General features: G+C 40.1%; 1 protein-coding gene across 1 annotated transcript in view; it reads right to left on the bottom strand.

Moving 5' to 3' along the window:
• Positions 1-13,227: 13,227 nt before the first annotated feature.
• Positions 13,228-21,384, bottom strand: part of CEND1 (cell cycle exit and neuronal differentiation 1) — a 15,122-nt gene continuing 6,965 nt past the window's right edge. Inside the window, exon 2 of the mRNA XM_082270809.1 lies at positions 13,228-14,008. Within this exon, the coding sequence (XP_082126935.1) occupies positions 13,550-13,906 (357 nt within the window). The 5' untranslated portion in view covers positions 13,907-14,008 and the 3' untranslated portion in view covers positions 13,228-13,549. The remainder of the gene's footprint in view (positions 14,009-21,384) is intronic.

Here is a 21,384-nt window from a genome sequence, read left to right as displayed (position 1 = left end):
AGAGCATATTGCACACATAATTAACAATGATGGGAGGATGGTTACAGAGGACACTGAAAAAGCAACTGTACTGAATGCTTTTTTCTCATCAGTCTTTACACAGGAATCGGAGGGGTACACTGACCATGACTGTATAGTTAGTAGTAATACACAGGACTTGCCACTATGGCTAACAGAGGGTGAAATCAGGGAAAGGCTGGATAAACTCAACACAAACAAATCACCAGACCCGGATGGCGTACATCCGAGAGTACTCAAGGAACTCAGTAAGGTTATATCCAGACCACTGTTCCTGATCTTTGCGGACAGTATTAGGACAGGAGATGTACCAGGGGAGTGGAGGAAAGCTAACGTGATTCCGATATTCAAAAAGGGTCAGAGGCATATACCGGGAAATTATAGGCCTGTCAGTCTGACATCAGTACTATGTAAACTTCTGGAGGGGATGATAAGGGACTATATCGTAGAGTTTGCTAAGGACAACAGCATCATCAGTAGTAACCAGCACGGGTTTACAAATGGGCGTTCTTGTCAAACCAATCTCTTAACATGCTATGAGGAGGTGAGCTGTGAGCTAGATAGGGGCAGACCAGTGGATGTGGTGTACCTAGATTTTGCTAAGGCGTTTGATACAGTTCCCCACAAGCGCTTAATTTATAAAATAAGGTCTGCAGGTATCGACAGCAGGGTTTGCTCTTGGATACGGAACTGGCTAAAAGGGCGTGTCCAAAGGGTGGTAATAAACAGCGCGTACTCAGACTGGTCTGAGGTAGTAAGCGGGGTCCCCCAAGGCTCAGTCCTAGGACCAACCTTGTTCAATTTATTCATAAACAGCATTGAGGACGGGATCAGTAGTTCAATATCAGTTTTTGCAGATGACACAAAATTAGGCAGGACAATAACAGCACAGCATGAAGCAGATATCCTACAGAATGACCTGGACAAAATAACGGAGTGGGCAAAGACATGGCAAATGAGGTTTAACGTGGAGAAATGTAAGGTTTTACACTTGGGGACTAGAAACATAAAAGCACAATACACGTTAGGAGGGGAACCCTTGGGAGAATCAAAAATGGAGAAGGATCTGGGAGTCTTGGTTGAGGATAGACTAGGCAACAGCATGCAATGTCAAGCGGCAGCTGCCAAGGCTAGCAGAATATTAGCATGCATAAAGAAAGGGATGTATTCCAGAGATAAGACTATAATCCTTCCACTTTATAAAACTCTGGTCCGACCTCATCTGGATTATTCGGTCCAGTTCTGGTCACCAGTCCTCAGAAGGGATGTGTTGGAGCTGGATAGAGTCCAGAGAAGGGCAACTAAACTAATTAGGGGATTGGAGGACCTTGATTATGAGGAGCGTCTGCAATCGCTTGATTTATTCTCCCTGGAGAAGAGACGCCTGAGGGGGGACATGATAGCAATTTTTAAATATCTAAATGGGGATCTAGGCTTAGAAAAAAAGCTGTTCAGTCGAAGGGATTTCATGAGAACTCGGGGGCATACAATGCGATTAGAGGAGAAGCGTTTTAACCTCAGGCAACGTGGGGGGTTCTTTACTGTTAGGGCTACAAGATTGTGGAATTCTCTACCACATGAGGTGGTTTCTGCGGGTAGTATGGTGGCTTTCAAAAGACTCTTAGACGTACATCTCAAGGATCAGAACATTCAGGGGTATGCAAGATGATTACAGCCACACACATCTACACAGGTTGAACTGGATGGACTTTTGTCTTTATTCAACCTCACCAACTATGTAACTATGTAACTATGTAATAGCCAGTCGCAGCCACCAGGAGTATGTGTAAAATCCCCCAATGTCTCTCACAACTTATGAACCTGGCAGTAATAGGGTTATCCCGCCAACAGACCTTTGCCGACATTTTCTTCTGGATGCTAGTCTTCGAGCCTCTTCCTTGATGCATGCGCAGCAGTCAGTCATCCCAGCACTCAGAGACTGGCACAGCAATGTAAGCGAACTTGCTCATGTTCATTGTGAGTGCATTTTTAAATAAATTGATTTGGGGCCCACCAGTGCTGCCTATCAGTGCCCATCAGTGCCACCTATCAGTGCTGCCTATCAGTGCCCATCAGTGCCGCCTATCACTGACCACCAATGCTGCATATCAGTGCTACCTATCAGTGCCACATATCAGTGCCCATTAGTCCTGCATATCAGTGCTGCATATCAGTGCCGCCTATAAGTGCCCATTAGTGCTGCATATTAGTAGCACCCCATCAGTGCCACCCCATCAGTGCCTCCTCATCAGTGCCTGTCAGTGTGGCCTCATCAGTGCTCATCAGTGCAGGAATAAACTTATCTATTTACAACATTTTATAACATAAACAAAAAAATTTTTTTTTTCAAACTTTTCGGTCTCTTTTTATTTGTGTAGCAAAAAAGAAAAAACCTTGCGGTGATCAAATACCACCAAAAGAAAGCTATATTTGTGGGGAAAAAATGACATAAATTTGGTTTAGGTACAGTGTTGCATGACCGTGCAATTGTCATTCAAAATGCAACAGCGCTAAAAGTTGAAAATTGGCCTGGGCAGGAAGGGGGTGAAAGTGCCCTGTATTGAAGTGGTTAAATAACAAATCACTTAAAATGATTACACAAGTGTTTCAATCTTTAGTGACTAATGAGAAGCACTAAAAACATTACACCCCTTCCTATCTGATAAGCCCTACCACCAAGAGCTGCAGATATCTATGCTAGCATAAACACTGGGGAAACAGTAAAGAGATGCTGTTTGTGCTTATGTAATGCAACTGATGATGCATACACTAAAAGAGAGCATTTCGTTGTATTCAGTATTGCAGTAAAGTGTAAAGTATGTAAATTGCAAAGAGCAGTAATCTACAGTATAGCAGAAAACATTTTAACAAACCTGTCTCTTCTATGTTACTGCACCTTGCTCAAGACCAATGCTCTTTGCATTGCTGTATTGAATAAAACATCATTAGCGAAATTATAATAGTTAATTCAGTGTGAAGACACAAGAGGTAACCAAGGGTTATGAAGATTTCACAACAGCCTGTCGTAGGTGTGTACATGTGACAGGTGGGATAGCCTCTTGCAGGAGGAGCTGTTGTCTGCGCTTTCTGTGATTGAGGTCTGTCTCCTATAGCAACGGGAGCAGATCAGCACCGCAGATATCCTCAGCCTATGCACAGGAACGGAAAAGGAGGAGTTAGGTGAGTGCGTGCATAGAGCCTACTCTAGGCGCATGGCAGGACCCCATTACTGGGAGTTAGGTAGCGGAGATAGACTGGACAAGTGGAGAGGCCATTGGCTCCCTTCTAATTGCATCTGTGACCATGGTGGTGTATAATATAGTCATACTAATGTCTTGTTTTCTTTTGGTTTAAAAAAAAAAACATGTCATACTTACCTGCATTTTATGGTTTTGCACAGAGCAGCCCAGATCCTCCACTTCTCTAGTCCCTTCTGTCGAGTGCCCCCACAGCAAGCAGCTTGCTATGTGGGCACCCGAGCCGAGCCGCTGCTCTCTGTGTCTATTCAGACACGAATCTTCGCTCCAGCCACGCCCCTCCCTCGTCCCACTGGCTTACTGACTTTGATTGACAGCAGCAGGAGCCAATGGCGCCTGCTACTGTCGCAGCCAATGAGGAGGGGGAGTCCTGGACAGCTAAGCCTCTTGTTCAACATCACTCGATTGAGATGGGGCTTAGGTAAGTATTAGGGGGCTGCTGCACACATATAATGCATTAAGATAAAAAACCTTCTACCTTTAGAACCACTTTAACATTGACAGAGTTAACTAGAGTTCAGTTGTCTATACAAGCAAAAGTACCCAATACTGTATGTAAGACAATAACCTTATCCGAGGTGCCTAACGTAGCCCCGAAATACCCACCCTGGGGTAGGCCTCCTATGTGACCCACACATAGCCCAACGAGAAGGGGAACAATGAGGAAGTGTCAACTGTTTAAGTCCCTACAGGTTTTTCTTGCAGGGTAGAGCTTGATGGGTATTCACAGACACTAGGTCAAATAAGGTCTGATTCCCTTGTGGTCAACAGCAGGCAGTGGGTGGATCCTTAGCCACAAGACTTCCCGCTATTGCCAATATAATTCACCCACTGCCTGCTGCCAAACACAAGGAGAGACCTGACCGTATGGGAAACTAGTGTCTCAGCTTCTCTATCTGGCTTTGCCAATTGCAACGCCACTGGTTGATGGAAGGCTGTCAGCTGTGAAGCCAACAGGGTCCTTTAACCAGTGATAGGTAGGGTGGGGGTAGCGGTGGCAAATATGCTTCTTCGCTACATGATTACAAGGACAGGCACTCTGCCTGTATCTGTCTTCTCAATTTGGAGCTGGTCCTAATTAACTCCAATTCAATCATGTATGAAGTGGAGGTATTTTTTTTATTTGGTGCAATATTAGTGCCACTTTTTAAAAGTGGCACTATTAAGAACTACCTGAATCGGCAGCACCTATTTATTGTAAAGTTACTTAAATAGATGGCAGGCATTTTTGAATGTGGCGCAGGCCATTTTAAAGGGCCATAGTGAAAGAAAAATGTCAGTATGAATTTTATTGAATTCCCCTGCATGTGTTATGCCTCCCCTAGATGGTGCTGCTTGACTTCTTACCTTATTTATGATAATAGCAGACATGTACACTATTCATTGACACTTGTATATTACCAGATGATCGCTTTACATGGGACAAACAGAAAAAGAGACCACAAAATCCATGTATGCACAGAGCATAAAATAAGTGTTTAAGATTTTATTAGGTACATTTGATTCATATTCATACATTCCTACTCAAAGTCAAAGGTGTTTGTTAATTCTGTTTCACACATCGCAGCCATACAGTTTCCATTAGGCAAAGTCACCAATGACACTGAAGAAGTCCAACAGAGGCAGTGAGGAGATGAAAAAGGTGTTGGCGGCAAAATATCTTAAAAGTAAGATTACACATTGTCTTACACTTATACAATATGTATTTGTACCAGACAGGAAAGTTAAACTTAACTATACTTACTACCATCCATCCATTTTATCATTTGCACTCATGTTTATAATGACCAAAATTACCTCTTCTGACTTTATCGCATTATCGATGACCGTGCAGAGTGCAGTAGCCCATGAATACCATTCAGCAATCTTGTTATTAAGCAATGGAAGATTAAATCTGATTGGGTGTTATGGGTTACTGCACTTTGCTCATTATTGATCTTTGCATACCATTAATAAATATGCTTGCTTGCTTGCCTCAGTAATATTAAAGAGGAGATTTACACGCAAAGATGCTCAAATACATACGAAAAAAAGTCTGAAAAAGAAGATGCTTAAACAGGAGTATCATGTGCAAGAGGCCTAAAGGAAAAGGAATGGTAAAAAAGCACTTGTGGGTTTAACCAATCATATTTTGCATATCAATCTGTTCACACCAGAATAATGTACGGTATACGCGGCAGCAACACCCAGATGCCAGAAATATTCGCCCATGGAGATCCATTGTTGTGTACTGAGAGCATGATCACTGAGGCTCGGTTCACACTGTGGCGGCTTCAAAGTCGCCCTACTCTGAATCCGCCCAATGCAGCGTGACTTCAGCGGGGCTTGCAAACGACTTCTCTAATAGAAGTCAATGCAAGTCGCCCCCAAAGTAGTGCAGGAACCTTTTTCTAAGTCAGAGCGACTTGAGTTGCTCCGATTAGAACAGTTCCATTGCACTGAATGGAGCGCAACTTGTCAGGCGGCTAAGTCGCCCCAGTGAGAACTAAGCCTAAATATGCCAGTCAATCAGATTCCATCGCTTAAGCTTGCCATACATTATACAATTTCCTTGTTCAATTTCCTTTAGATTTACCTTGTTTACTATGTAGTGCAAGGGCCTGCCTAATTGCATACAAATTGAAAGTGTTTAGGTTTGACATCATATTATATGGTTTTAGTAAATCTAAAGGAACATTTTACAAGAAAATTGTATAATGTATAACCAGACCATATTGTATAATGAATGTCGGGTGACATCGGCAAGTTCAATAAAAACCGGCTGACATTCAGGCCGTGTGCATGTCAGCCGGTCCGACAGAAGCCGGCTTCTGTCAGACGAGAATGCTGGAAAACCAGCAGCCCACTGACTCCCAATCAGCGTTCTCAGCCAATGGCTGAAAGACCTGATCAGAGTGTTCTGGCGGAGGGGCCACCCCCCTGTCAGAACACAACAGCTCAATGGAGGAAATTGCTGTACTAACGTCCGATCGTTAATACAGCGGCTCCGACCAGAGCTAACAGTTTTTTTGTTTCGTTCAACCCAGAGAAAATTAGAGATGAAATATGATTGGTTTCTACAAGAACCACAGCAACCCTCTAACTTTCCACACTATCCATAAGACCCCACTGAAGGCTGGGTAGGTCCATTAAGAAATGTATTGCAAATGCTCAGCAGTAAAATTGTTCAGAATAATCCTCACAGATATAGAGTGTGTTTTAAGTCTCCTGTTTGATGCCAGATTCACTTTCTTGGTGCCTACATGGCAGCATAAATATTCTGCCAGCTGCCTGATATGTCTTCTCTTTTTGAGTTCTGCCCCAAGAAAAAAATTAGAAGTTAGCAGCTACATATACTGTAGCTGCTGACTTTTGTTATTAGGACATTTACCTGACCTGGAATCCAGCGATGTCAGCACCCCAGCTGATGTTTTCATCGGCTGTTGGGTGCTGCCGCCATCATTGCCGGAAAGAGAACCTGGCAGTGAAGCCTTTTGGCTTCACGGCCGGTTCTCTACTGCGCATGTGCGAAGTGTGCTGTGCATTCTGAATGGTGCAGTAGCAGGCGAAGGAGTAGAGGGCCGGGCTTGTGACATACTTCGCCACGCCCCTGTCCACTAGAAGTAGGGATGAGTACCTGTCAAAAACAGGTACCTGCTACCCCCCCGAAAGATGCCAAATGTGGCACCGGAGGGGGGGAGCAAATAGATAAGCGGAAGTTCTACTTTTGGGTGGAACTTCGCTTTAAGGTCTACAACGATCTGGTGATCAAGGATGTTACTGAAAGACTCTGCATTTTCTGACAGTAGTGTGGTATTTCTGGCCACTTGCAGAATGGACAAGTCTACGACCAGAGGAGTATGAAAGAGTTATGCATCCAACTCTAAAAGTGGATAGAGCCTTGTGAAGTGATTATGGGCAAAGGGTCTCTTATCTGCCATTTTCCATGTGTATTCTGCCTAGAATAGGCACCAGGAAAGGAAAATTATGACAGGGTAAGTATTCCATTTTCCTGGTGCCTACATTGCAACATACACATGAAAAATGTGGATTCTTTGCCCAAAATCGCTCCTCAAAGCTGTGCTTTTAGAGTCAGATGCACAACTCTTTGATTTTTCTCCAGCCATAGATACAGCCATTATGCCACTGACCAGAAATACAACACTGACATCAGAAGATGCAGAGTCTTTTATGGACAATGCTTCTTCCTCCAGTTCTACAGTAACCTAAGTACAAATGGCACGATGGCATCGATAAAAACAGTTATATTCTGTAACCTCACTCCCTCAAAATTGAAATTGTTTGTGAAAGGTTTCAGTGTCTGGACCACAAGGAATCATGTTTGAACTTAGATTTACTTAACAGTACTAGTATGTTCTACAACATAACTTTGTTAGACATGCTTTGTTTTCCTGTAGATATCAAATAAGTAACCCATATGCAATGGTGGAAAACAAATGACATACGAGGTATTCCATCTTAAAATGCAACTTCCAAAAAATGCTTTTGTTCGACATTTAAATGCAGTAGTGTCATCATGCTGCTGATAACAAATGCATAATCCTATTTCTAACCTTAAAGAAGAATTCCAGGAATGGCATTTTATACAGTAGTTACATTCGTCCAGCTTGGATCAATGTAACTATACATATGGCATACCCATAGGATCTTTCTAGAAGCTGTAAATCACTGTAGTAGACACAACTATTCCAATGACCTCAACTAGCTTCTGGGTATCATGTTGAGTGACTGCCCTGCTGCATTGTGAACACAGGAGTTCAGCCACTCAGTATGGGCACTATTCAGAATATGCTTTGCGTTTTCTCAATTAATGCAAAGCATTCTCTGATTGACTGTGGTGGAGAGGTGGGGCGGTGGCAGCCATAGCTGGAATTCTTCTTTAATTGTTAAGTAAGCAGGCTGTAAGCTTAAAATTGCTCAATTGCATGACATTCTTCATTGCAAAATAATACAAGCAATAAGGAACGTCTTTCTTATGTGAATATCACTTCAACCGTCCTACCACTATTTTCTTGTGGGCAGCATAGCGAAACTTGAAACTCAGATGGGCACATTAGTATCTAGATATCTAGATTCTAGGGACATTTGTTTCAGGCTCCAAGTCTTACTTGACACATTTGGGCTTCACATGCCCAGAGGCCAGACAAAGGTTGACGTGGGCCGTGGCTGTTTATGCATTGAGCCTAATGCGTGATATTAGCAGTGTATGGCATCTGTTAGTATAGAAATCTGTAGAATATGCTGGATTAAAGAATTGTTCCAAGCCTATAGTTACTAAAGCATCCATATTTAGAGCATAGAGAAGGCATTCTGCATGACTACATAGGAATCTGTCCTGGAACCCATTGCATGCATGCTTGCAATTCCTATTACTAATCCATCCAATACATATCAGCTCTAAATCCCAAAATGTCACGCTCTGTAAAATTAATTATATACATTTTATATTTGTTTGGAAATATACTGCCTAAAATCAGTAATTATTATACTGAAGGTATAACAATATTTTGTGATTGAAATAGTTTACTGGTAAAACTGTATTTTATGTCTTTATGCCAGTTCACTGCATGCAAAGGCTGTATGGATAACAATTAAGGATTATAAAATATACAGCATATATATTTTCCCCAAATACCCAGTGCAATAGACAGGAGGTCTGCCTCCTATAGGTAGTAACAAAACTCAAATGTTACACATTCTCACAGGCCATTTCGTGATCATGAAAATTTGAGTACACACAATTGTACAGTTGATGTTCCGAGTTGCTTAAAAAAACTGCAAAAAGTGCAAAGATGTGCAGTTACCCAATGCAACCAACCATCTTTTAGCAATTGAGTCATACCATTGCATGGTCATGTCTGATAGTCTACCACTGTGAACACTCATTTTTTTTTTTTTTATTAAACACATTTGAGAAGGTGCCTTTATTTGAAACAACACCTATTAAATACAGTGCATCATAAAGCTTTATGATCCATTTCTCAATGTCCTGAGCAGAAGGTATTAGTAAATCCTAACAGTGGGAACTGTATTCCACATGTAGATTAGGGCTTCTGTACATGGCCATTTATTTGTGTATTAGCTACTGTTCTTCCCCACAGAAGTCAAAGTAAATGCAAAAGCAGCGTGAAGCCTTTCCGAAGCAACTCATGTCAACTCAGAAACAATCATAAGCAACTCAGAAGAGCAGCTCAAAAGCAGACCCAGGCTAAATTATACTGCTTTTTTCTCTTTTCTGTGTCTGATGTCTATGTACCTAAACCCTTGTAGTTACTTACAACAGCAGACTAATCATTGATAGACTGCTCTCTAAGAATGATCCACTTTCTTTTATTTATGAAGCTAGTTCAAGTGTTTATAATTTTTATTTAAATCCTGTTATTATTATACAGTCACCATCATCATTACTGTCGTAGAGGCTTCTTAGCAATCCTTCATATTTACCCACATGCTGAAAGAGATTAGTGACTTCTGACCTAGTATTGTCTAATGAAACCTCATTTAGACCACAAGACAAGACAAATCTACCACTTAACCGCTTGCCGACCACCGCACGACTATTTACTGCGGCGGTCAGCCCCTCACAGGCAAGCGACGTAGTACTACGTCGCTAGCCTGTGAGGGTCTACGGAGCGAGCACGCGCCACCAAAGGCGCGCTCCCGCTCGGTCACGGACCCCCCGCGCGTGTGCCCGGCGGACCCAATGTCCGCTGGGCACTCGCGATCGTCCGTTACACCGGGAGAAAGGCAGGCGGCTAATGTAAACAAAGCCGCCTGTCATTCTTCCCTGTGTAAGAATGGAGATCAAACGGTTCTGCTATGTAGGACCGTTGATCTCTGTTCTTACACAACAAGCCACATCCAATCACAGTTAGAATCACGCCCCTAGGGACACACTTAACCCCTCCCTCTCAAAAAAAGTTAACCCCTTCACTGCCAGTGTCATTTTTACAGTAACAGTGCATATGTATAGCACTGATTACTGTAGTAATGTCACTGGTAACCCCCAAAAGTGTCAAAAATGTCAGTCAAGGGTCCGATCTGTCCGCCGCAATGTGGCAGTCCCGCAAAAAAAATCGCAGATCGCCGCCATTACTCGTTAAAAAAAAAAACAACAAAAATCTTTCCCTTAGTTAGTAAACGCAATAACTTTTGCGCAAACCAATCAAAATACGCTTTTTGCGTTTTTTTTTACCAAACATATGTAGCATAAAACAAATTGGCCTAAAATGTTAAAAAATTGTGATTTTTACATTTTTTTTGGGGAATTTCATACAAAAAAATGTGAAAAATATTGGTATTTTTGCAAAATTGTCCCTCTTTTTTTGTTTATAGCGCATGATCAAAAAATCGCACAGGTGATCAAATACCACCAAAAGAAAGCTCTGTTTGTGGGAAAAAAAGGACCTGAAATTCGTTTAGGTACAGCGTCGCATGACCACGCAATTGTCCGTTAAAGTCACGCAGTGCCGAATCACAAAATAGGCCCTGGTCAGGAAGGGGGTAAAATCTTCCCGGGGCTTAAGTGGTTAAACACAACAGGACAGTAATGTTCTACTTCATGGTTGAGTCTTTAACTTCACTAAGAAAATAGTAATCTCCCATGGTCCACCAGCAATGATAGTCCCTGATGATGCACATGGTTCCATTAGTTAGTGACTACCACTGCTCTCTACAGTCAAGTTAGCAAGACACAATAACTGATTATTATAAAACTCACAGTCAGTTAAGAAGACACAGTGGTCCTTAATTGTGTAGATGTAAAATCCAGTCTAACCCGTTTAGAAAAGCTCGAACTTGCTCACCAGAAACAGGAATTAATTAGGTGACAATTATGATATATATGGCACTTCAGACTACAGCAGAAGAAAGCCTTGGATGATTAGATATGAGGGGTAGTAGTTAATATTTACTTTGGATTTCAGTGATAAGTGATAGGCTGACTGATTTGATTTTCATACACACATGTTGTATAACCATGCATGTCTATGCATGCTAGTCGTTAAAAAAATGATTGTTAATTGTCCAATATCATGTCTGTGGCCGACTTTAGTGGTTCTTGATACACTGCAAATTAATCTGGTCTGGTTGCCTTGGGTATGTATAGATGACAAGTCCATTTTTTGGCTATATTTTAATGTATAGGTGATGTTATCCTGTGAAAACCCTCACCCTTTTGGAAACCATGCAATGAAACAAACACTAGATGATGCATCCTTCATAAAGGCATATTAATAAATGGATAACAACTCACAAATATGTGTGAGGGATTTTAGGCTCCCTTTCTACATGTGATGGAATAAGCTAACTGCAGGAAGAATAAGGCTCACTAGGATCTCATCATAAATCATGGCAAGCGTGCAGAGATTTGCTATATCAAATATGAGCCTTAATCAAATCTGCTTTTATCACTTTTGTTTTATTGCATTTATACGCTTTGTTAATTCAACAAAAAATAGTTTTTGGGGCAGGATAATATTTGCTAGGGCTTCAAGAGCTCATTTGATGAACATAGAAGGTATTGCATATACATGAGTCTCAATTTAAAAAAAGAGATATTTAAATCTTCATACACTTCTCCCAAAACGCTGTATGCAGTTAGATAAAATAATGCCCACCCAGTACTGTCTACTAAAATAAGTTTGAAACTATATGCTATTAAGGTATATTTATTTTAACACAGTCTCAGATCTTTGAATACTCAGACTATAGTTTAGCCTCCAACTTGCTTGAGATTTAGTACTTGCTAAGCTTCTTTGGAACACAATTTATTTTGTCTCAGGATCTTATCTTTTGCCATTTTTCACGTAAGTGTGTTTAAGTTATGGGTCCATATATGGTCCAACCAAGCAACTCATAAGAATGGTGCTTGTCATCTAGGAGAGGCAAACTATGATGTCACTCACCCCTAGTTAGTGACACTATATTGCCTGAGTCTCTAAACATTATTATTTTCTACCCGCAGATGTTGGCATTGGGCATATTTAAAATCCAGGAATTAGGAAATTTCTTATAACACCATGTTGAAACATAAGTACAAACATCTCATAGAGATAGCCTGAAATGTAGTGAAAATCGTATGGGTCATGCTGAAGTTTCTGGATTCCAGCAGCTTTGAAGACTGTTAAAGGGAACAGTAATATATTATGTAATACAACATATTACATAGTTCAAGATGCCACTTACATCAGCACTGAAGGTAGGGTATTGACACAAAAGTTGTATTCTGGAGAGGCTATATATAAAACAATAAACTGCAACAATTATTTATTCTTTGAGGGATTGTTAGCAAAGTATGCTCTAATACTTAATGGGCTCGACAAATGCTGAACAACTAACTATGAGAGAGAGAGAGAGAATTTTGGAGTAAATGACAGCTTTATACAAAATAGATGTGAACTAGTCCTATTTCCAAGCAGAGAAGGCTAAAATGTACCATGGCAAAACAGGAAATACACTAAAAATAGTAAAAGCACAAATCCATTTCAAAGCTTCTAAGGATTACTCGTAATGGACAAAATTGTATAATCATATGATGCCCATTTGTCAGCCGTATTACCTTATTTCACCTATTGTTTCTTCACAGAACAATTACTACCAACATTATCTCTGTAATTAGAACCACGAAGATATGTTTAAGTGCCTGTCGGTTGAAATTAGCAATAGCACACTGTGCAGGTGATTATAAAAGGAGGGAAAGGTTTTAAATAGGATTCAAAAATTATTTCGGATATAGGAAGACCAAATAAATATAGAACAGAAGTCAGATGGAGCAGACAGAAGTCAAATGCAAACAATATAGATTAGCAACCCTTTGAAGTCTGAGAAGAAGACTACACAAAAAGACAAAACAAAAAAAAAATAGGGTCAACAAAGAAAATCCAACCAACAACAGTATATAGATAAAGTAACAAATTAAAAAAATCCTATTGTATTTTTTAGCAAATCAGACCTCTTCTCAACAAAATATGAAGAAAATGTCTTAAAAAGGCAAAACTTTTTTGTGTAGTTGAGAGAAGAAGGCAATGACAGATACTTGAAACTGTAGACGAAAACCATGTCCAAACAGAAACCTCGTTTTTTAAGCCTTGCAGCCATTTTGAAACCTGTAAAACAAAAATGAATTTTTTTTTCCCCTACTCTGTGACATCTGTGAGACCATATGTAAAGATGAGGTGACTATTCTGTGGCATGCATCATTCTTTGAAGAAAGTATACACCTTTGCCACTGCTTGGACTTCTCTATACATTTTCTCCAATGTACAATTATCAGTTTATTTTTTGCGGGCTAGGAACACAACACCCACAATAACAGCGATAGCAGCAACAGCCACTCCTGCAGCCATCAGCAGTGGCTTAAGACCCTCAAATCCTGAACCATCTGCAGCTCCGTTAGATGAATCATTCTCTTCCCCATTGGCTTTGCTCTCTGATGTACTTGGTGGTGCCTGAGGCTCAGGTACAGTGGGTTTTGAGTCTTCGTGGTTGACAGGTGCAGTGTCTCCTGTGGGAGCCTTCTTAGCTGTTGGATTAGGCTGGTCTTTGATAGTTCCTTCTTTCTTGTCTCCACTAGCGGCTGGGTTGCCTTTGTCTGCTTTCTTGACACTGGTGGATCTTGGCTTTGGCTCCATTTTCAAATCCTTCTACTTACAGCTTAGTAAGTTCCTTTAGGCTTAGCAGTAATAAATTTATTGTGTACACTAATTCATTCAGATCACTCTGCCGAATAAAATCTAAAAAAAAAAGAGAAAAAAACATGTATACAAAACATAATTAAAGGTTATTTCCTTCATTATGAACATTTGTCCAGTGCTATTGGCCCCTCTGTGATTCCCACACCCTTGTCTGGCCACTGCTAAATTTACACAGAAGACTAAAGCCTCGTACACACGCGTCGAAAATCGGCAGGGAATTTTCGTCCGACGACCGATCTGCCGATTTTCGGCTTGTTAGTATGATGCTTCCGACAACCGACTCCGACTTTTCGGCCGAAAATAATCTGGTGTGCAGGCTATAAAATTTTTGTCCGCCCTCAAAACACGGCCGATTTTCGTGCAGTCAGTACAGATTTCGACAGGGAAAAACCTAATGAGCAAGACTGGGCATGCTCAGAGAAGAAAGAACACAAAGAAAGCAAACCACCAACACATGACATCACTTCTGAAGTAGAATTTTGTCGGGCGAGAAAATTCGTGTGCAGTCTAGGCACATTCCAACCAACAAAACACCACTCTGGACAAAAGACGGACGATCGGTCGGCCGATAATTGTTGCGTGTGTACTAGGCTTTAGTAATGTCTCAAGTTGATAAAGTACATATGTAAGTAACCAATGTGTCAGATTTTTACTAGTAGGTAGTGCTAGAGACATAATAAATAATTTGACCTAAGGACCTGTAGAAATTTGTATTTCCATATACCATCAAATCAATGTGGTTTACATTCCCTCAGAACAGAGTAGTGATGTAGAGGTTGGTGAGACGCACGGGGGAAGGAAACTCAGATATTGGAACTTGTAGAAGTGTGTGATGATAATAGGTTTTGAGGAACCCTAAAATATGATGAGTAGAATGAGGTGCATTAAACTCAGAGCCATCGTCTTTTCTCCAAACTGTGTTAAGCTGGATACACACTATACAACTTTTGTTGGTAGATTTCCTTTAGATTTGCTTTCAACTATGTAGTGCAAGGGCCTGCCAGATTCCATACAAATTGAGAGTGTCTAGGTCTGACCCCATATTACATGGTTTTGGTAAATCTAAAGGAAAAAAGTCTTCAGAACATTGTATAGTGTGTACCCAGCTAAATGGGCCATACACACTATACAATTTTCTGAAGACTTTTTCCTTTAGACTTACCAAAACCATATAATATGAGGTCAAACCTAAACACTTTCCATTTGTATGCAATACGGCAGGCCCTTGCACTACATAGAAAAGGTAAATCTGAAGGAAATCTAACCACAAAAGTTGGATAGTGTGTATCCAGCTTAAGTCAGCAAAAATATAATCAGATTTAAATCTTTTGTCTGTAGTGGCCAGGCAGAGAATCCATCCAGTCCTGAGATTTACAAAGCTCTGGTACACAACAAACCCCCACTCTGACAGGACAGAAAACCTGATTTTTTTTTGTTTGGTGTAAAGCTGGATACACACTGTACAACTTTTGTTGGTAGATTTCCTTTAGATTTAACTTCAACTATGTAGTGGAAGGACCTGCCTGACTTCATACAAATTGAAAGTGTTTAGGTCTGACCTCATATGGTTTTGGTAAATCTAAAGGAAAAAATCGAAAGAAAATTGTATAGTGTGTATCCAGGTTTAAGTAACTCTTATGGGCCATACACACTATAAGATTTTCAGAAGACTTTTTCCTTTAGACTTACCAAAACCAGATAATATGAGGTCAAACCTAAACACTTTCAATTTGTATGCAATCTGGCAGGCCCTTGCAATACATAGAAAAGGTAAATCTGAAGGAAAAAGTCTTCAGAAAATCTTATAGTGTGTATGGCCCTTTACAGGTCTTTTATTTTTCCAATCTGTGTTGGGACAGTAACAGGGAAAGCAGTAAACTGATGAGCTAATCTTTCTGTTAGTTTGCTTTCTCCTCCAATCAGCATGCTCCTTGAAAGCAATTAAAGACTGCAACACAATTGACTAGCTCTTTGTGCTGTCTCTCCCTCTCCCAGTCTTGTCTCTGCTATATAAAAGATTTCAAGAGGCTGATACCAGGTCAATTTCCTCCCATACTTTTTGCATATCAAAATACATTTTATAATATGTTAATGGTTATGGAGGTACATTAATTTATGTATTTTATATCTGCATAGAATTTTGCTTAAAAAAATGTGTCTTGAAAAAGATTCACTTTGCTGGTGTTGATCATTGTAGGGTGTGGGTGAGATGGGTTTGCCGACCTGGCAAACTGCAGAGCGATTATGGCACCACAGAAACCAACTACCAGTAAAAGACTTCTTTGCCTTTGAACTTAGGTCAGGTGGCTTAGAACTGCCAATAATATCAGCTTTGTTATGTGCCAGCCTCCTCATTTTAAAAGACTGAGGTACCAGTAGCCATATTGACAATCTGCTTATAATGATAGGGAAAGCAGAGGAGGTGCTACTAAAAAAAAAGTGCATAGAGAAAATTTTGTGTGGAGCTTGTATTCACTGGCCTCCTAAAGTAGATGCATACCATTACTGAATATCATTTACCTAGCAAAATACTGTGTAACCTGGGTAAACCTTTGGGTAAGGGAAGGAAGGGTTTTTACATCTTAGTGCTGCTGATGTCTTGCAGCTTTCTTACAGTCTGTTCCTGTCCACATGCACTACAATCATAACAGGCTGAGTGTGTTTTTCACAGGGCATGTTTCCTTAATTTTTCTTAATGCAATTCATTTTTTTCACAGTATGTCCCTGTCCACCTGCAGTACAGTCATAGCAGGATACATGTGTTTTTTACAGAGCATATTTTCTACTTTTAGTTGGCTGCAATTTATTTTTTTCACAGCCTGTCCCTGTCCATATGCAATACAGACATGGCTGTATGTGTTTTTCACAGGGCATATTTCCCAGTTTTTTCTGGTTGCACTTGTTTTTTTTTACAACCTGTCTTTGTCTACATGCAATACAGTGATGGCAGGCTGCATGCGTCATAGGACATTTTTATCGGCTGCAGTTTATTTTTACACAGTCTCTCCATTTCCACATGCAATAGAAAAATAGAAGCATGCATGTGTTTTTTTTTTTTTTCACATTGAATATTTTGTAATTGTTGCCGGCTACAAATTGTATTCTAGATTTCTTAAAGTGATATTGTTAGATTTTTATGCTTTTAATTCTTGAAGTAAAACAGTGCTGTTTTCTTTGTCTCTATTACATTTGGGACTGTTCTCCCTGATTAACCACCTCTCGCCCCCTCTAGTAAAGAAAACTTCAGGACCACCGTTATTCCAGAGAGGATGTCATATGATTTTCTCCCATTTGTGCTGCTTATGTGCTCCTTAGGGGGCACGTGGTGTGCAATCTGTAACTCGATGTGTCCACCGGACACAGTAGAACACAGATTGGTGTACAGGGCTTCTGTGTGTGGCCTGGGTACCATGTGATTGCTGTGATCACATGTCAGTTTTTAACAATAGCTTTCATTCATAGCTATTTTATGCACTATTGTGATCTCTGTGATTGGCCACATCGATCACATGGTATAGGGGGCAATCACAGCAGACCTGTACCATGTGATAGATGTGACCAATCACAGCATAACAGTTGTAAGCAAGGTTTTATGAATGAAACCTTTGAACAGTGATAGAGATTGTTTATAAGTGATCATCACTGTAATAAGCAATTAGAGTATATAAATCCTGATAACCCCCCCCCCCCCCCCCCGGATTAATACAATGACCAGCCATATGGTGACGCTGCACTTCTCTGGTGACGGTATGTAAAAAGAAATCATTTTGAAAAAAAGAAAAACAACATTTTTTTTTTTAATTTTCCAAAAAATTGTGACAAAGAAATGACAACTTCAAAAAACGCACCATGCCTCTTACTAAATACATTGGGGTGCTAACTTTCCAAAAATGGGTAATTTGGGGGGCATTTGTACTGTTCTGGCATCAAAGAATGAGATAGGCCAACAGTACATCAAGATTGATCAATTTATATATATTTATATATATATATATATATATATATATATATATATATATATATATATATATATGTATATATATATATATATATATATATATATATATATATATACTGTATATAGTATACCATAGATTGTAGAATATAAAAAAATTCATACAGAATAAGAAATATACACTGGTTTAAGTTAATGTTACCAAAGAAATGTTACAGGATACATTTTGTGAAGAAAAATTACTTATTTGCAAAATTTTATAACAGAAGCTAATAAAACTTGTTTTTCAAACTTATTTGTATTATGTCATTTATATAGCATAAAAAAAAAATTAAAAAAAACAGCAGTGATTAAATACCACCAAAAGAAAGCTCTATCTGTCTCTTAATTTGAGTGCAGTGGGGTTGATTTACTAAAACCTGAGAGTGCAAAATCTGGTGCAACTATGCATAGAAATCAATCAGCTTCCATTTTTTTTGTCAAAGCCTAATTAAACAAGGTAAAGTTAGAAGCTGATTGGCTACCATGCACAGCTGCACCACATGTTTCACTCTCCAGTTTTAGTAAATCAACCTCAGTGTTGCATGACTGAGTAATTGTCATCCAAAGTGTGACAGCACTGAAATCTGAAAATTGACCTGAGAGGGAATTGGTAAAAAAAAGGTGTCTGGTATTGAAGTGGTTAAAGATGTCCTGTTCTTGGCAGTTTTTTCAATTATAAGTTTTAGCTCGGCGTGATTACAGTTCATCAGGCTGTTGTTGCCGACAGTCCACTTAAAAGCGGTCTTTTTTGTAGCATGTCACTGCATCCTTTGAAAAAAAAAGGAAAAACACTGTGCACCATAAACACTGGACACCCTCTCCCTGGTTATTAAAAGCCAAATTCTCAGTGCTGAAGGCCCTCTCGGACACGACATGTGCAGCAAGGCAGACTAGTACCTCAAGCTCGTATTGGGTTAACTCCAGCCAGTGGTAATCCTTGACACCCAGCATTCCTTAGATATGATTAATTGTAAGCATTTTAGTTACAGCCTTGCTGTCCCTGCCTATTTTTAGTTCACCAGGGCAGGGATGGTCTTGTGAGAAAAAATTATTAGAAATAAAAAAAATAAAATAAAAAATAATTTGTAAATTTGTAAATGTTTTAATATATTAATATTAAAATATACAAAAACATAGTGATGGCAGGTGGAAAATGGCTGGGTCTGAACCGGCATTTGGCTCTCAGCATTATCAAAGATTCAATTTCTGCCTTTTCTATGTTGTTTTATGGACCATAGGCCTCTTACCCCTAAGTAAGATCTTTACTTTCTACAGGGACTCAAAGCAGCAGGGGGTTGCCTTATGAAGAAAAATAGAAAAATGAAAAAAGTATAAAAAATGGAAGATTATAAAACATGTTCATCTTTAATAATTAACAAATGAAAACATGTCAGGTTTCTGCTCTTTCTACAAAGGAAAAAACACTGGGGAAAACCCTCGGGTCACCCCACTCAAGCAGTTGTAAGGGAGAACCAACACCGTGTAGATCAAAAAGAAAACCCTTATTGAAAAAAAATATATCCAATCGCAAGACAAGTATGTATCAAAAACCACCCAAATATCTCAATTAAAAACCAAGGACAACGTTATCACACTATGCACAATCAAGCGGGCCTCACACATTCATTCATGCATTGCACCGGTGCACAGTCCAGTACCCAAATGATAAATTAAATATACCTAGAAGGTATAACAGAGATTCCAAGTTGGGGAGCTCCCTTTAATTGGAACCTAGTTCCTCAAGTTAGAATTGGCCATTCACAGTAAACAATTATCTTATATCAAAGGGTCAGGGCCCTGTGTTCAGCATAATTCAATTCCCTTGTTCTTGAGGGCAGACTGCTAATTTATATGTCTGGGATTTAGCATCAGTGAATATGCAATAGCTGATTACCTCCATAGGAGGCTATGTGTCTGCATCTTGTCCTTGACTCTGGGACGAGCTATATGCTGAAGACACGGCCCAGATTCTTTGATACAATATAACTGTTTACTGTGAATGGCCAATTCTAACTTGAGGAACTAGGTTCCAATTAAAGGGAGCTCCCTAACTTGGAATTTCTGTTATACCTCCTAGTTATATTTAATTTATCATTTGGGTACTGCAATGCATGAATGAATGTGTGAGGCCCGCTTGATTATGCTTAGCGTGACAACATTGTCCATGGTTTTTAATTGAGGTATTTGAGTGGGTTTTGATACATACTTGTCTTGCGATTGGATATATTTTTTTTTCAATAAAGGTATTTTTTGTATTCTACACCAATGTTGGTTCTCCCTTACAACTGCTTGACTGGGGTGACCCGAGGGTTTCCCCTAGTGTTTTTCCTTTGTAGTACTGTTCCAGTTGTAGAGGTACCCCGTCCTGATTGGACGAAGCCGTGATTAGATACCTATTACTCTCACTTTTTCCAAGTGGGTTTAGGCCACATTATTTTTATTTATATTTTCATGTTTTCTGCTCTTTCTATCTTGTTTAAAAGACAATTGACCTCTCACCTCGTGATTCAGACCAAATATGTGACACAGATCAGCAAGAAAGTTCATCTGGCACTTGTGGTCTCTTTTTCCTTGCTACACATGCATTGTTCAAGAGAGGTATAAGCGTGGCTGGATTTCACCTGATGGTTGATATAGCACCTACACAGCCAATCCTTGGCCAGCCTGTCAATCAACCTCATTCTTTATTTGTGCTCAGACCAGCACTCGTTTCCTGAGCAGTAGGTTCATTACCTAATCCCAGGCTCCAGTCTGTTATTTTTCTGAGTTCCTGTTACCAGTCACCAACTTCAGGTTGTATCTACTCGACACTCTCCCTCATTTTTTGATGTTGCCCGTCGACTGTGTACCATGCTCTGGTTCTATATCTGTTCAGCTGACCTTTGCAGAAGTGTGACTAATGGCCACAACTTTGCACACCCACCAGTAAATTTATCACTCCCTGCTCTGTTGAAGATCTGGAGGCTATGCTTGGGCTACAGATAGGTTAAAAAAATGTGTTTTTGCCATTGTCTACCCTTCCTCTGGCTGCAGGATTTTACCCCTCCATTTGCTGCCTTCTACCCCTTTCTTCCTAAATTGTGGAAGGGTGGGCAACTTATGGCTACAATTTTTCCTTCTGCCTCTATGCCTCCAGTGATGGGGATCCTGCCACCATCACAAAATGCAGCAAATAGTTTCTTTGCACCATCTCCTCTAAGCGGGCCCCTTCTGCGATAGTGGCAGTAAATCCCACAATTTTTTTACCTTTGTATCACAGAGAGGTGAAATGCCCTCCTTGAAGTCTCTCTCCCATTTCCTCTTCTTCCTCTGCACCAGCATCCCAGCCCCCTTTTTCACTGCCAGCACCCTAATACTCATGCTCACTGTCAGCATGCCAACCCTCCTCCTCCTCACTGCCAGCATCCTTACCCTTCAT

The sequence above is a fragment of the Pelophylax lessonae genome (genome assembly GCF_965119305.1).
Source record: "Pelophylax lessonae genome assembly, chromosome: 10".
Classification (NCBI taxonomy): domain Eukaryota; kingdom Metazoa; phylum Chordata; class Amphibia; order Anura; family Ranidae; genus Pelophylax; species Pelophylax lessonae.
Note: the sequence above shows the minus strand (reverse complement) of the source record. Positions and strands in the feature narration are given on the sequence as shown.